This window comes from Rhinolophus sinicus, linkage group LG03, assembly GCF_036562045.2.
Source record: "Rhinolophus sinicus isolate RSC01 linkage group LG03, ASM3656204v1, whole genome shotgun sequence".
In the NCBI taxonomy this organism is placed as follows: Eukaryota; Metazoa; Chordata; class Mammalia; order Chiroptera; family Rhinolophidae; genus Rhinolophus; species Rhinolophus sinicus.
The window spans coordinates 157,960,223-157,978,041 of NC_133753.1; the positions used below are offsets into that span (position 1 = coordinate 157,960,223).

A 17,819-nucleotide genomic window follows, 5' to 3' on the forward strand; every position below is an offset into this window, starting at 1 on the left:
GATATGAGATTTTTCTAGTATGGACCCTTAGTGGAAAAATGCTTGTCCTAACTTAAGAATTCTGATCTAAGCACTAAAACCTGGGTAAAAAAGTAAGAGATGTAAGAAGTTCAATGTTTCAAATTCCAATCCACAGGTCCCTATGATTTTCATCTATGGAATTGAACTTTATGTCATAGAAAAGTTCTTAACAGAGAGGTCCCAGGAGCGAATGCCATTTTGTTTTCCATGGATCGGTCCAAAACTTGTAAAATTATTGAAAGCATATCTTTTGGATTCTCCTTCCATGAATGTGTAGTGACAGATCATTTTTCGGTGCTGATGAATCAGATTTTCAAGGCTATTACAGATTGATGTCTAGAAATCCATATGTATAAAATATGGCTTTCAAAGTATATCAACAAAGCCACCATAGCATTTAGTATGAACTTTTATTCACGAGAGGTAAAATAAATGCTATCTTTCAATTTATTTCGATTTGATCATGGTTTCATGGTTTCTATTTGTGGGTGAACTCCACATACAGACAGTGAGGCATCAGGCAGACATTTGGTTTTCCTAGCTAAAGAAAGATATGGTTGAGATGGTAGATTGGTAATATTTACTATGCCTAAGTGAGGAAATTATATTTAATAGTGTTCTGAATTTTTTGTCAATTGATGATTTTAACAGCTTTATTGAGATACATATATATCATATAATTCATCCACTTAAAGTTTCATTTACAATTCAAATGGTTTATTATATTTACAGAGTTGTACAACCGTGACAACAATCAATTTTAGAACATTTTCATTATCCCCAAAAGAAGCCCTGTACCCATTAACAGTTACTCCCAAATTCCCTTCAAACCATCCTCCACTCCTAGCCTTAGGCAACCTCTACTCTGCTGTCTCTAGAGATTTGCCTATTCTGGATGTTTCATATAAATGGAACCATATAATATGTGGTCTTTTGTGACTGGTTTGTTTCACTTAGCATGTTTTTATAATGTTAGACAATGAACTTTGATTATGAAGCTGTTATTATGAAGGGTCATTTATGCCATAGCTTGTATCAGTACTACATTCCTTTTTATTGCAGAATAATATCCCCTTATGTGAATATACCACATTTTACTCATTTACTCATCAGTTGGATATTTGGGTTATTTCCTCCTTTTGGCTATTGTGACTAATGCCGCTATGAACATTCATGTACAAGTTTTTATGTGGATATGTGTTTTCATTTTGTTGAGTATATACCTAATAGTGGGTCAGATGGTAGTTCCATGTTTAATCTTTTGAATTGAACAAAAAAATTTCAAAAAATTTAATTTTTTGAAGGACTGCCAGACTGTTTCACTAAGTGGCTACAGTATTTTACATTTCAACTGATGATTTATTAAAATTTTTTCTACAAAGCTATAGAGATTCTGTATAAACTCTCTTGGATAACTTCAACAAGCATATTTTATCTGAGCTAAATTCTGCTCTTTTACATATGTGTATTTTTCACTGTTTTAAATTTCAATATAAAATATTCATATTTCCTGCAGAATTTAGCTCTTAGAATCCATGTTTTTAAAATTAAATTTAAAAAAGGAAAATAGTCTTTCGAAATAATTTTAAAACAATGTTATTTTGAGGAGTGAAATAATTGGAACTGATTTCATCTTTAGATGCCTCACACATGATGATGCACGGTGTTAACTGATATAGTTGTTGTTTATACTGCTACTTCTTTGTTAAATTTTGTTTTCTTCCATGTGTTTTTTTCTGGATTCTCTACCTTGTGATTACAAAGAGGAATTCCTGACTTATCTAGAACACTACCAGCTAACTATTCCAATAAGGGTTGATCAAAATGGAGCTTTCCTCAGCTTTACTGTGAAAAATGATAAACACTCCAGGAGAAGACGGAGTATGGACCCTATCGATCCACAGCAGGCAGTATCTAAGTTATTTTTTAAACTTTCAGCCTATGGCAAGCACTTTCACCTAAACTTGACTCTCAACACAGATTTTGTGTCCAAACATTTTACCGTAGAATACTGGGGGAAAGATGGACCCCAGTGGAAACATGACTTTTTAGACAACTGTCATTACACAGGATACTTGCAAGATCAACATAGTACAACTAAAGTGGCTTTAAGCAACTGTATTGGGTTGGTAAGTAGATGTTTTAATTTTAAATTTCTGATGGGGAAATAAATTCACAATGTAAATGTCTTTCTTCACATTAAGAAAAATGTATATGTATATATGTACATACATACACATATACATATACATACATGCATACATAGGTGGTTTAAATAGGGAAAGTAAGTCTAAATTTTTTGTTATTTTCACTGGCTTTGCTTTTGATAGTCTTTTTGATAATGTTTGCATTGACTTTTGAAAGTAAGAGCTACTTTTAAAACTCTACATTATTAGTAGAACAATGAATGAAACCTCAGGTTTAATTTTAGGTCTAAGTTTTCTGTTCAAGTAAGATATCTTTTATGCATAAACAAAATTCAGTCATTGATGAAGAGTTTAAGATTGTACGTGTATGTATGTGTGTGTATTATTTCAGGAAGCCACAACACTGATTTCTTCTTTAGGTTTTTTTCTATAATATCTTTCTCTAATAGGCAACATAGCTTAAAATTAAGTATGACCTACTTGTAGTTATCAATTCTTGAAGCAAAATCTTTTATACCAATATCTCTTTATGAAATAACTTTTTCCTGAATATATCTGAAGATTGATAATAAATCTTATTTTACTTAGAAAATAGATTTCAAAAGTGTAGGGTCTATCCTGGGTATTTGAGTCTATTCTAGTCAAAGGTAAATACGCAGTTCAAAGTTGGGCCCAGTAGTGGTTGCAGAACAAAGCATACTCTTACACTTCCTTTACCACTTTTACCCTATTTAGTCTAACGTAGATATTTCATTAAAACTTTGTGTAAAACAGCACAAACATTTTGATGCTCAAGTCGTTTTAGAAACTATGTTTCTTCCTTATACTATCACATTCAGATTTTCATTCCTACTTCAATATAAAAAGGCTACATAATTAGAGTTAAGTTTAAATAAGTTCTAAATTTGAAAGGAGTATCGAGAACCAGTTTAGGAAAATTTTCACTATAGGTATTTATAAGAATTAGCTCAGATTGTCCATTTTCTATAATTGTCAATGGGTCAAAATGATTACTTGGAGTTTAAGATTTGGGTTTAATTTCTATAAATAGATACATTGAGTACATTTATTGCTAGTTTCTTTTTCTATAAGCAGTGTCAGTTTTATATACAAAACAGATTTATCTTTTTGAATAAAAATAAATTATCCAAAATAAATAAGTATTTTAAAACTTTTCATTATGTTGAAATACCGCTTGCTGATAAATATGATAGAAAAAGACTCTTCCTAATCATTGATCAAACCCTTTAAGTTTGGCATTAACATTAATTATGCCGTTGATAGTTTTAACAGGGTGGTGAAATGAACAAATTTGAGATTTAGAAAAAAAACAAAACTAATTCTATTGTGAGATTTGAGGGAAGAGGAATGATTGGAGCTATGAAAATGAGTTAGAACGTGAAGGACTATACAAAGACTATGGTGCTAGGAACGGAGAAGATAGAATGAATTTGAACAACATCTTGGTGAGAAAAATGAGAGGATTTGTATCTTATTAATTTTTTTCCCCACTGGCATCTAATAAGACATATAGTACATAGTAGATATTTAATAATATTTTAAGAAGTTGAAATAGAATTGAACTGAGTGTGGAATGAAGGAGAGAAAGTAATTGAAGATAGCTGAGGTTTCTCTTTTTGAAGAGGGTGGTTTATGAAGTTTACTAGTTGAGAAAGGAAATGCCAGTGGAATGCTGGATTGGAGAGGAAGATGAGAGTGATTTTGATATAGTAAATGTGAGGCATCTGAAGAAATAAAGGTTAAAGATGTCTAATTGGGATTTGGAAAATACAGCTCTGAAATTTAAAAAAGGATTTAATTCTGGGAACAAGTAATTTGAGAGTTATTAATATAAATGTTTATGAAGTTGTGAAAGATGTTTTTGAGGAGTCAAAAGTGAGAATAAGGTTGAAAAGGGAAACTTTTCTACACTTAGTGGGATAGCAGAGGATCATCCCTCTCTTCTTTATCCTCAGTGAGATTTTCTGTCTTGTTTTCTTTCCCTTTATTTGTGAACGCCTTTCTGTTTCCCTTTGCTTCCTATTAAAACTGCGTGGTCCATGTTAGCTAACTTTGATTGCTTGATTAAGGCGAGGTCTGCCATGTTTGTCCAGTAAAGCTACTCTTTTCCCCTTGGCAACTGATAAGAAATTTGTGAGCAGACACTCTGAGACTATGTAAATATCCTATTTGTCATCACACTTTTACCCACCAGTTTTAGTAATCCTTGCCTTCATTCTTATTTTGTATCATGTTACATTTTAATAAAATGGAATATGTAAACAGGTTTTAAAAAAATCCTACTTTTTAAAGGCCCCTATTAACCAATTCTGTTTTTAATTGTTCTATTAAAAAGAGTATCCAATGTAGAGATCATTGAAATCAGTGTTACAACCCTTGCATCATTAAAAGGAAAAAATTTCCTAACATTACAGTCTATCTGCTGTTTAAAATGGTATCATATTTTAGGACTATGGATGTGTTATCCAGGTATTGTTTTTCCAGAGTTTTTAATTTTATTTTGTGTTATTGAGAATTTTTTTTTTTTTTTTTTTTTTAGCCACATGATCAATATCATTCAGTTCCTTAGTTCTTATATGTATTGCTTGGAATATATTTCATTCTTCTTGGAGGCTTTTTCTTAGAGTCTTCTAGTTAATTAATTTCTTGAGTTGCTACACATCTCTCATCTTGGGATTTCTTTTTTCCGAGGTTGGTTCCATATCTTCCTCTTTCTGTATTTACATTCTGGTTTTATTGGAGAATATCTTCAAGTAATTACCTCAGAAAAGGTACCTGGGAAGTAAAATTTCTGATTCCTTACCTATTTAAAAGTGACTTTATGTTGACCTCATGTTTGGTTAATAATTTAGCTGTATGTGAAATTCTAGGTTCAAAAATCATTTTCCTTCAGAACCCTGGATGGTGGAATTGGGAAAGGGAAATATTGAGCATCAAATTTAGGTTGGTACAAAAGTAATTGCGGTTTAAAAGGTTAAAAATAATTGCAAAAACCATAATTACTTTTGCACCAACCTACTATATGGTTTTGTAGCTTAGGAAAAGACTTACAGATCTAAAAAAATTAGCATTGATTCATTTTTGGGTGTCAGAATTCTTCTTGTTCTATTTTTTCTTAAAATTTTTTCTTCAATGAAAGTGATCCTTATACTACTTCCTGTTTCAAGAATTTTATAATAATGTGGTAAGTTGTGAGTCTTCATTCCTTACCTCTACTTAGTTTTTAATGGGTGCTTTCAATTTAAAGACCCGCCTGTAGCTTAGAGCAATTTGAAAAATAATTTCCTAATAATTTTGTCTCCTGGTTTCCCCCCCAACCCTTCAGTAATTGGGTCTCTGCTTTTCTTACCTCTTTTCCCATCTTTTCCTTATGATCTAAGTTCTATGAGTTTCCCCAAGTTTGCGTTTTTTCCTTCAATTGATTTAAAAATTACAGCAGTATTATTTCTAATTTTAAAGAGATCTTTTTTTGTGTGATTGTTTCTTTCTTTATATATTGTTCTTAATTCATGCTAAATAATTTTTTCAAATCTCTCTGAAGATACTAAAGACTATATAGCTAGTTAAAAAAGACCAGTGACTCCATTAGACTTTCTATTTATTTAATTGTATTCATAGTTGCCTTTCTACTTTTTCCATTATTCATTCATCTATTCACCCAATACTTATAAATACCAGATAATAGGCACTGTTCTAGGTGCTAGGAGTTCAACAGTGAACCAGACAAAAATCCTTATCATCATATAGCTTGCATTTTAGTGGAGAAGATACACAATAAGATAAATAAATAAAAATCATAGTATTTTGGATAACGTTAAGTTCTGAGGTGGAAAAATATTGAGTAAAAACTTTAAAGAAAATGAGGAAGGGAATGCTGACATCTGAGTGATAAGATTTCTAGATGGAAATCTTCAGCTACAGAGCCCTGATCTTAGAGTGTTTGAGGAACATAGCCAGTACCATGGCTAGAGCTAAGTGAAAAAGAGAAAGAATAATGGAAGATGAGGTTAGAAAGAGAACCTGGGACAAGATGGTAGGTTTTAGAGGACAGGATAAAATCAGTGATGACTCCAAGCTTGAGTCCTTGGCAACTAGAAGAATACAGCAGTCGTCAGTGGATATGAGGAAGACTCAGGCATTAACTGAGATGGAGAAGCTATAGGAAGAGTAGGTTGGGTGGTGGTGTATATCATAAGTTCAGTTGGACATGTTAAACTTCAGATGTATAAAATGTTGGATATACAAGTATGGAGTTCAGGAGAGAGATGTGAATTATGGACTTATAAATTTGGGACTCATCAGTATATAGATGACAGCCAAAGCCAGGAGATTCTATGAAATTGCTTAATTGGGGAGAATAGACTAAAGAAGAGGTCCAAGGGCTTAACCTTTGGGCACTCCAGCGAAGAACAGTGAAATAAGAAGTTAAAGGAAAACCAGGCAAATATCCTAGAAGCCAAGAGAAAGAAGTATTTAAAAAGAAAAATGCTACTGAGTCAAAATAAGAGTAGGACTGAAAACTGACCATTGAATTTATCAATAAAGAGGTCATTGGTGATCTTGACAAAAGTGGTTTTGGTGAAATCATGATGGGGTATGGAAAAGAGGCAAAAACCTGATTGAAGTAGGGATTAAGAAGAAATGGGAGAAGATAAAAGACTATATAGACAATTATTTTAAGGAATCTTGGAAAAGCAAGAAATGATCAGTTGCTGCAGGCAGAAGTGGGGGTGACAGGAGGTTTTGTTTTGTTTGATAGGAATGATTATGTAGAGAGAATCGAAATTTCTGGAGTGGTATTCTTGATAGGTAAGAAGGGATGGAATCATATGCATAAATAGAATAATTGTCCTTAGCTAGGAGAATAGACAACTCATTCATAATAACAGGAAATAAAATAGATTATATGGACATGAGATTCAGGAAGGTGGGATATTTGTGGTTGTAGGCGTAGGAGGTTGTGCAATGTTCTCTATTGGAACGGAAGATGGAAAGATGAGCTGTTAGGGGGTTAAGAACAGAGGAGAAAATATGAAATATTTATCCAGGAGAGTGGAATACTGAATGAACCAGAGAAACATAATATAATTGCCATGAAGCATTAAGGACACAGTTGAGATTATGATGGTGAATTTAAAGTGAGACTCGTCAGCATGTTGGTGTGTTTTCCTCTGGCTAAATGAAGCTGCAGGGGTGTAGACCCAGACTAGCAAAATTGGATTTAATCAGGGTTGTAGTTTAGCCAGATAAATCCCATGAAGGGAGAAAAGAACAAGGAAATGGAAGGTGGAATTGAAGCTAGGTTAGGAGGCAAATGAAGACATGAAGTGGGTGGAGGACAATGAAAAGCATCAGTGGGTCCTGGTGGGCATAAGGACTGTCTCTTGGGGTTGAGATACTAGAGGGATAGTACTGGAAAGATAGAAGAAGGGGGAACTTGAAATTGAGACTATGGCAAAGTTGCAAATATTGATAATGCTGAAGTCTGGTATGTGACTATGTACCCATATGCATCCACGAGTGTCTAAGGTGAGGTGAAGGATAAGATATTTGGAAGGGAGGAGGTCCAGGAATGGAGGAATGGGCAGGGATTCAAGAGGCCATCTATGTCAGTAGTTCTTATCCTGGGGTTCATGGATGGAATTCACGGGGTTTGTGAACTGGAATGGGGAAAATTACATCTTTATTTTTGCTAATTCTGAACTGAAAGCTAACATTTCCTTCTTTTATGAATGTCGCTAACAAACCAATAAAGAAATAGCGGTACCTGTGACTTTGTCTCCAATAGAAATTACTGATATTTCCATGTCATTTAACAGTTTTCGCAGGTTCTTCAAAATATTATTTATGTTAATCACTGTTGTGAAATTATGTTAATTATTAGACCCACTGCGTATCTTTAAGTGTTACAAAAGATATATGTATTACTACTACATTTAAAAAATCTTTTGATAACTGTTTTTCACTACAGTGGGTTTTATTTATAATTCTATATATTTTTTCTGCAATTAAAATATTATTCTGAGAAGTGGTCCCTAGGCTTCACCCCTAGACTTCCAGAGGGATCCATGACACGTGCACGCACACGTACATACAAATTTTAAGAACCCATGATATAAGAAGATACTGAAAACAATTATTTCAGGAATGGTACTGCAGAGAGTGACAGTGATCCATAAGCTAAAATCTTTAAGGGATGAGGGAAGCAACTCTGGGTCAGCAGATAACCGCAACTAGCAGAGGGAGAAGGTGATGGCTTGAGATTTGAAGCTGGTGGGTTTTGTTTGGTTGGTTTTTTGTTGTTGTTATTGTTGTTTTGGAAGAGGGCGAGAGAGGGAAAATTGTTTGGAAATGGCCATGAGTCACAAGGACACAGTCCCTACTTCAAGATCCAATAAGAGGCTGGAGGCTGGTAGGAGAGACAGCAGCCACATTTCAGAGGATTACAGGGAAGAAAGTGTCATTTCGGGAAATTCAGGTTTTTGTTTGAGCCAGATGAAGTGAACATTCACAGATGAGGCTGAGGGTGCAGGGCATTTTGTTGGCAATTGATTTGAGTTTGAGAGGGCACAGTAGAAGTATTTTAAATGGTGAAGAGGGGAAGTAGCAGGTAAGATCAGAAAACATGACGTGTATAACCATATGGGCAATAGAACCCAAGGAATGGGTCTTGGTCTTCTTGTAAGGACAGGTGTGGCAGGGAAAGGGAGTTCGATGGGATTACTCCTGATGGTCCTGAGGCAGACAGTGCAGGGGTGAGTGTGGATGCTGAGGAAAGTCAGAGGCCGGGCGCTTTGGAGGCACGCACAGATTTCTGGGACTCCCACTTAACTCAGCTCTTTCATCATCTGGCCTTCAGCACCTTTCTAATTTCATAATCATTTCCCCCTTCCCTCCCTCTAGCCACAGTTGCTCCTTGCTGTTTATCAAATACTGCACTCATGCTCCTACCCCATTGCCACGCAAAGGCAATGCTGTCCCACTGGTCGCTTCTTCCCTAGGTATCTGTTTGGCTTGCTCCTTTACTGTACTAAGGTTTCTGTTCCAATGTCATCTTCTTAGAGTGGATGTCTCTGGTCACCCTAAATAGCTTGTGTAATTCCCTCACTTCTGATTACTCTCTGTCCCCCTACACTGCTTTATTTTTCGTCTGAACATTTATCTCTACCTGATGGATCATTTATTTATCCAAAGAATGAATTACTTTTTTCTAGCTCCTCCCAACAGAATGTAAGCTCAATGATAGACCAGGAACTTTGTTTTGTTCACTATCGTATCCATACTGCTTAGAACAGAACCTGCCATGTGCTAGACAGTCACAACATAGTTGGTGAATTAATAAAGTCAGAAACAACCCTCAGACGGTAGGGGAATTATAACATAGTGACTCAGAGTACAGGCTCCAAAGTCAATCCGGTGAGCTTGTTACTTACCTTTGCCCAGTCTTGGTTTCTCATCTGCAAAGAAGAGCTGACAGTAGTTCGTGCTTCAAAGAGCTGTTAAGATTAAATGAGATAATGTGTGTGAACATCTTACATAGTACCTAACATAAAATCTCTGGGTTTTCTTCCAGAGTCGTTCCATTCTTGATGTTAGAGATTGTGTGTACTTAGGAGCCTTCTGACTCTGTTTGCCCCCAGCAACCTGAGTTTCTCGTCTGGGACCTTAAACCGTTCTTCTTTTTCACAGTCCAGCATGACATAACTCGAGCGCTCTTCCTTTTCTGGGCAGTACTCTGGACCCCACTTCCTACACTTCCCTCTTACCCAAGCTTCTTACATATGCCCTCTTTTCTGCAGGAAAACATGCTCAGTTTACTATCACATTGTTAAATCTTCCCGGTAAAGTAATTCATGTTCATCTTTAGAGTTTGTTAATGGCATATGATGTTATTTCTGTCAGTGCTTGCATTTAATTTAGGGACTAATATCTTTAAAGTAAAGCAAGTGGTGGAGAAAATAATATGAAGTGACTAAGGGCTGCTTTTTTGTTTTGTTTTGTTTTTGCATTCCTTAGTTCATTTCGTATAGGTGGTTGCCAACTTCATCTATAAGTTAGAGCAGTTCTGATTATGTCTTATCTTTCTTTCCAAGCATGTGATACTTAACATGAATTGCCCTAAACAGAATCATAGAGGCTAAGATTCAAAGGGACTTTTGAGATTCTCTGGACTAGAGGCTTTCAGCTTTTTTTCTTTTTAAAGCAACAAACCCTTTTCTCAAATGAGATGTTATGTGGAAACTTAATATATAGATTAATAAAAGCACAGCTGATTCCTAAGCCCAGGAATCCAAGCCATGTAGGTCTGTCTTTGTTGTCTGGGGCGATCCCCTGAGGGCACTTCCATGGAACCCTTAGGGCTCCCCAGAGTGCTGTTTTAAAACCACTAATTTACACCAACCCTTTCATTTTTCCAGCTGAGGAAATACACCCAAAGAGTTTGTGTTTTATCCAGTGTTACAGGGTAAATTAGTCAGATTAAGAGCAGTCCTCACATGTGCCACACTTATGAAAACACTACCGTGTTTTCCTGAAAATAAGACCTAGCCAGACAATCAGATCTAATGCATCTTTTGGAGCAAAAATTAATATAAGACCGGCATTATATTATATATTATATTATATTATATTATATTATATTATATTATATTATATTATATTATATTATATTATAGATTGGGTCTTATAGCATTTTAAGACCAGGTCTTATATTAATTTTTGCTCCAAAAGATGCATTAGAGCTGATTGTCCAGCTAGGTCTTATTTTCGGGGAAACAGTATTAGACAAGGATGGAAATTCTTATTTCTGATGCAGATAACTTTTACTATCTCCTTTCTTTTAATCAGCAAATTTTTATTTGGTATGCACAGTATATCTGAGACACTGTGCCTGTAACTGATATAAAGAAATATGAGACATAACCCTTTGCCTTAGGAAAGCGACTAGTATAGTTTGGAAGATAAAACATGCAGTTGAAAAGTTATACCAACTTTAAATATAGCTTCAGGACTTGAGATGTAGCAAAGCTGTGTGGAATTAATTACAAATAAATTAATTAAAAATAAATAATAAGCTCTGTTGGAGCTCATAGGAGGGTGAAGTTATTCCAGTTAGGCAAGAGGAAGTTTTAAAGAGGAGCTATGACTGAGCTGAGTAGGAGTTGGCTAAATAAATAGGTGTAAGGCAATATAATACTGTGAATGAGAGCAGAGCTTTGTGTGAATTCCAGCTCCCTCACTGACCTCTATACAACATTGGGCAAGTTCTTAACCTCTGAGCCTGTTACTTCATCTGCAAAATGCGGATATGTGGGATGTATATTAAGGACATATCAATTGGTGTAACGTAACCTTAAAATATCAGTAGTTACCACAATGGACGTTTATTTCTCCCTTATGTCAGCATTTCTGATGGACAGCTTTCCATGAGGTCACTCAGGTACCCAGGTTCCTTCTCTTTTGGCTTCTACCTTCCCCAGGTCTTTTTTTTTTCAGAGAGTGGAGAATTCCACTGGGAGGTTTTCAGGGGCTGGGCCTGAAAGTGATATACAACACTCTGCCCATTTTCTATTGGCCAAAGCTCAATTACAAAGCTATACCTAAACACAAAGGATGTAGTTAATTGTGCACAATTTGAAAAGGAAATAAGCCTTAGTGAACGCATAGAGATCTCTGCTACCTCATAGAGTTGTTAGGAAGATCGGAGGAAATAATCTATGTGTCATGCTTAGTACAGGGCATAGCATGTGGAGGCATTTAAACATCCTTTTTAAAGAAAAGGAAAATTCATATAATATTTTGCTGAGTATAGACAATTCATTAATTTTCTATTAACGTGTTTTTTGGAGAGATATAAATTTATTTTTGAGTTTTGGTAATGTTAATATTTCAAATGATTCTTCTTGGTAAATTCTTTGTTTCTTTTTCTTTTAGCATGGTGTTATTGCTACAGAAGATGAAGAATATTTTATTGAACCATTGAAGAATACCACAGAAGATTCCAAACATTTTAGTTATGAAAATGGCCATCCCCATGTGATTTACAAAAAGTCTACCCTTCAACAACGGCATCTGTATGATCACTCTCATTGTGGGGTTTCGGGTAAGTGAACGTATGGCATTTAGAAAGCATATTGTGTTGTTTGCCACTCACTTTTTTCTGACATGTATAATAAAAGTAAATAAGAATTTGAGTAATTAGAATGATAATGCCCAGAGTCATTTCAAAAGTATCACTAGTATCAATAGTTTTAAGTCAATTTTGGAAGCTCTTTCAGAAGTCTTTAAAATGTAAGTCTGCGTAAAATTTGATTTTTTGTTTCTTTGAAGGGGAAGTAGAGCCACCTTAATTTGCTCAGGTAACAGTTATAGCTTTCATGCACAGGTGTTCCCATAGTACTGTGTACTGTTTGGTCAGCCTGATATCTTTATGCTAGGGACAGGAATCTAGACACTTGAATACGACTTGAAGAGTTTTAAGGTGGTATTCAAAGATGGTGATAATTAGGGTACTGTAGAACTACATAGTAGGGACAATACACCTAAACTTCAGTGGTCAAAGAAGGCTTCATGGAGGAAGTGACTTCTAAGCTGAGGCTTAAGGGATAAGACAAGGTAGCTGGGCAGAAGTGGAGGGAGCAATGGGTTTATATAAAGGAAACAGAATTTACAGTGGTTCTGAACCTAAAGAAAGAATGTCACGTTCCAGGAACTGACAGTTTATATAACTGGATATTAGAATGTGGGTTGGAGAAATAGGGGTAAGAGTCATAGTGGGTGGGGAAGTGGTGGTGAGAGCGATAAGAAGGGGCCAGATCACAAAGGACTTATAAACCATGTTCAGGGGTTTGTCTACCCTAAGTGCGCTGGAAATCCATTGAAAGGTTTATGTAGTGGTGTGGGGACAGAGTCCCAGAGAGCAGTTTCCAGGCTCTTGGCCTCACGTGGAAAACTGCTGGCTCGGGTAGTAGATGGCCATCAGCTGTGACTATAGTTGGCCATCAGCTGTAACTGGTTAGCCATTGGCCACTGATATAACTGCCGTGCCTGAGGTAGCAAGGGCGGATTGCAGTTAGCAAGTGGGTTGGTTGGTTGGAGGATTGCAGATCGTATGGCTCCTGCTTCCTGTGTCTCCAACCCAGCTGCCAGTGAGAATATAGTGGTATGACTCCCCTATCTATGGCTCCGTGGGTATTCCTTTTTGGCCTCACTATGTCCTGCGTTCTTGTGTGGGGGAGCAGAAGCAGACACCCTGCATGACAAGTAGGAATCACATGATCAGGTTTAGGTTTCTGAAGATTACTCTGGCAGCCACGTGGAGACTGAATTAGAGAAAAGCAAGACTAGAGGTAGGGAAATAGGAGGCTGTTTAGTTTAAGGGTTAGGAAACTTAGAGAAACAGAGGACACAGTCTGGCATAGTAGAAAGAACATGGGCTTTGGTGTAAGCTTTGGACAAATTACCCAACTTCTCTGAGTACTCCTCTCAGCACACATTACTTACTCAGTCGAATTGTAGCTATCATCATTGTTGAGACGCCTGTTTCTAGCATTTAAAGGGCTATTATATTTTTTAGAAGATTAGATTTGTTCTATGTAGCTCTACTAACTGGAACTAGGGGCAAATTTCAGCTTAATACAAAGAAGAGTTCACCAGCAAGTAAACTTAGTGAAAAATGGGGTGGGTTCAATAGGTAGATTTGTAAAAAAATGGAGTGCATTGCCTTACAATTAGTGAATGCATTGCCCTTTTGTTTCTTAGTATTGTTCATGGGCTCCTTATTTTCTGCTTCAAGTATAAGTGTTCTTTAAAGTTCTTTCCTCAACTGCCTGTTCTCATAACACATTCTCTCTTGAGTAATCGCTGAGGTTTTTAATTACAAGAGGTCCTGTTGGTCAAGAATAATTGGTACTAGAAAAAGTCCACTTAAAGTGAATCCACTTAAGACATTAAATAAAATTTTAAAATAAATACTAATAAAAAAAGATTTGATTGGTCTTTGTATTGATTAATGAAACTAAATATTATGGAAATGGTGTGCTTTATTTTTGTATTCAACAAAAGTTAGGCTATAAATACAACTACATATAAATTCTTTTAAAACTAGGACTTAAATATTCAGTTGTTTATTGTAATATAATTGTTTTATATTCAGATTATCCTCTTTTGACGTGCCTATCTTGTTAACTGGTGTTACTCAGGCAAATCCTTATTTTTCAATGGTTTAGGCTTGAGTCAAACAGTTCTGCAACTCCACTCTTACTGCCATCATAAAATTCTGTCCTTTTGCGGGAAGATTTTCTTCTTCTACAATCTTTCCCCCTAGGTTACTGAGGCTATTTCCTAAATGGTCCTCGCTTTTAATCTTTGTTGATTTAGTTGATTTAGTTCAGACCCTCACTATCTCTTGCCTAGACCACTGTAACAACTTTCTAACTGGTCTTCCTGTCTCCAGGTTTGTCTTCCTGTCTATAGTTAAGTCTGTCTCCTAGATCCGGCTATATTACACACTTTCAAACACTTCACTGGCTTCCCAATAGTGGGAATATAGTAATAGTTCCTTAATTTCCATCAGAATGTCCCTAGATGTTATTGAAAAAGAAGCATTTTGTAAATTCAGTAAGTTTGGGAAATGTCAGGTTGAGAACTACTGATCTTAGTTATGATACTATTTCAACAGCTTAGTTCAAGTGAGATGTACCTTTGTAGGCATACATTGCCGGTTAACCTGTTATTGGGAGCTCAAGTTTATATCAAAATATGAGCTTTAAAAAAACCCCCTTTGACTGTGGGCATATTTATCTCATATTCAGATATGAATTTTCCTATTTTAATTAGATTTAAGATATGAGTTAAGGTTTTTTTTTGAAAGTAATATCTATTCTTTGAAGAAAATTTAGAAAATACAGGATAAAAAGAAAAAGAAAAAAGGAAAATGAAGTTACTTTTATACAAACCACCCAGAGATAATTGAATGTTCTTATACTCCATTGATATAGATATTATGTTTCTATACCTGCATTATCTACTTCTGAATTTTTTAAATAAATATTAACTTAGCATATATGTACAAGGCTATTCTAGGTGTTGGGGATGCAATAAATAAAGCAGGAAAACTCCCTGCTTGCATGAAGCATATATTCTAGTGAGGAGACAGTTAACTAAGTAAGCAATCAAATAAATAAATACATGTCCAACTGTCAAGATGTAATAAGTGCTATAAATGAAAAACAAAGCAGGTTAATGAGATAATCTTGAATTGCTCGCTATATTAAAAAATATTTTGAAATTGATCAATTGAAATCTTATTTTCGACTGCAAAGAGATGAATGTATTTGGTTTTGAGGAAAAGTTCTTTATTGTATGTGCTTATGAAGGAATGTTTTCTTTAACATTCTACACTCTAAAGTTAAACTGAGCAAAGCGTATGTGATGAGTATCATTTGAAGAACTACTAATCTTCATTTTGAAAAAAAAAGTCAGTTGTGTATTCTATTTTAGACTAAAAATATATTAGTTACAGATCATTAAGCTTAACATGAAGCAGTCAATTGACAATTGTAAAATGTAGATATTGTTTTGCAATGATCTAATCATGCTGGATTAATTTTTAAAATGAACTGCGGATGTTATCTTTTTTGATTTTATACATTCAGTGTTCTTACATTGTATGTATATCGGACAACAAGTTTTCTGAGTATAAGAACTCTTCATTTATGAATATCCAGCAAAGACATTATATATACATATGTCTAATGGAATGGTAGCCATGCAAACAATTAAAAAGCTAAAAGGTTGAAATTTATGAAAATGATGATTATAATAACAGCACCTACTTTGTATTGAATGCTATCCAAGGAGAAACACCATTGCTAAGTGTTTATTTTGCCCAATGGTGTGTAATTCTTTTCACAACACATTAAATAAAAATAAGAAGAAATTGGTTGGGTCAGAGAAGTGAAAATGATGAAAATAATGGAAATTAAATTTTATGTTTAGACATGTAAGCTATCTAGTCAGAGGAAGGGAAGACTAGGCATGATTTGAATACATGAGTGGTTTTATGATCACAGGAGAGTGAGCAGGAGAAACTGGAGTTATGTAATACAGAAAAGATTTTAGCTGTTTCATAATAATATTGCTCCAAACCCAAAGGCTTAAGTAATACACTTTTATTATGTCCCAGTTTCTGTGGACCAGGTGTCTGTGCATGGATGGGTACCTACTTAGCCTCAGCCAAGGCTGGGTTCTCATCTGGAGTCCTGACTGGGGAAGAACCCATTTCTCCACTCCCATGGTTCTTGGCAGCATTCCATGGGAGTGGAGAAGTGGATTCTTCCCCAGTCAAGACTGAAAGCTTTAGTTTTTGGGTTGGTTGTCTGCCAAAGGCCCCTAGCAGTTTCTTGCTATGTACGGTTCACTAACTTGGTTGCTTGTTTCCTCTAAGCCAGCAAGGGAAAGACTCTATTAAGATAGATGCTACAATATGATGTAACACAATTATTATGTACAGTACTCCTATACATTTCATCATCTTTGCTATATTCTGTTGGTTAGAAACAAGTCCCAGGTCCCATCCATATTAAAGTGGAAGAGATCACAGAAAGGTGTGGTGAACATCAGGAGGTCCTGGGGGCCACCTTAAGAGTCTGTCTGCCACAACTGGACATAGGGGAATACTTCCTGGCTGTCTTGGGGATATACTATTGAAATAAGAAATAGTATGTATCTGCTTCTCTTGACCTTTAGGAATAAACACACTATACGAGTTTCAAAAATATTTGACTGATACTTCTCTTGGTCCCTTTCATCTTATGTCTTAAAATTTATAACTTCACCAAAGTAATTTTTAAAAGGGAAAGGCTAAAGAAGTTAGAGAAATTGAGAAAGTGCCACTTTCTGTCAAGTATGCCATATAAATTAATCTAATTTTTCTTCACTAAATTGTTCAATAAGTGGAGGTTCGAAAGATTTCTGTTCAATATAAGAATGTGAAAGTGAGGTGTGCAGAAAGTCTGTATGCTCAAGTTTATTAAGTGAAGAGGAATGTAAATGAGGCAAGCATTTCCAAGTGCCATAGCACTGCAAGGTTTCCTGTGTACTGAAGAACCAAAGGTCTAGAAAACCAAGGATACGCTACAGTCCACACTAAAATGTAGTTTAAAGTGAGTCGTGCTGGCATCATGAACTTTCAACTCTCATTCTATTGCCCTTTACCTCTAGGTTTTGGAAAAGGAATACTTTGAGTACTCTCAAAGTGTAAATAGTTGGGAGACCACAAAACTAAGAGCAAAAAATAATTCACAGCTTTTTAGACTAGAGATTTCTAGAACAATAGAATTGCTCTAATTAAGATAGTTTAATAAAAGCATCTTACTTTAAATGCTCAGAAGCATCTTAAGAATAGATTTTTGCAACATTCATGTTCTTCATCAGAACTATCTTAGTGTGTTTAGAAAGTTAATACTCTAGTAGCTTTCTAAACAACTTTAAATGATTTTTTAAAGTACCCATTCTAAATTTAAAAGTATTATAATGTACTTACTGGAATATTATGAAATGCTTACTTGAAAATTCTTTTTTATTAAGTAATTCATTAGATTTATTTTCTTTTGCTTTCATGAACAGTTG

At 35.2% G+C, this 17,819-nt stretch overlaps 1 protein-coding gene across 3 annotated transcripts in view; it reads left to right on the forward strand.

Annotated features, from left to right (window-relative positions):
* Positions 1–17,819, forward strand: part of ADAMTS6 (ADAM metallopeptidase with thrombospondin type 1 motif 6) — a 262,087-nt gene that overhangs the window by 8,075 nt on the left and 236,193 nt on the right. For all 3 annotated transcript variants that reach the window (XR_012495117.1, XM_074328899.1, XM_019743866.2), the window contains exons 3-4: positions 1,786–2,150; positions 12,123–12,291. Coding sequence is in view for 2 of the 3 variants with exons in the window: in XM_074328899.1 (XP_074185000.1) it covers positions 1,786–2,150; positions 12,123–12,291 (534 nt within the window). In the remaining variant the exon portion in view is untranslated. The remainder of the gene's footprint in view (positions 1–1,785; positions 2,151–12,122; positions 12,292–17,819) is intronic.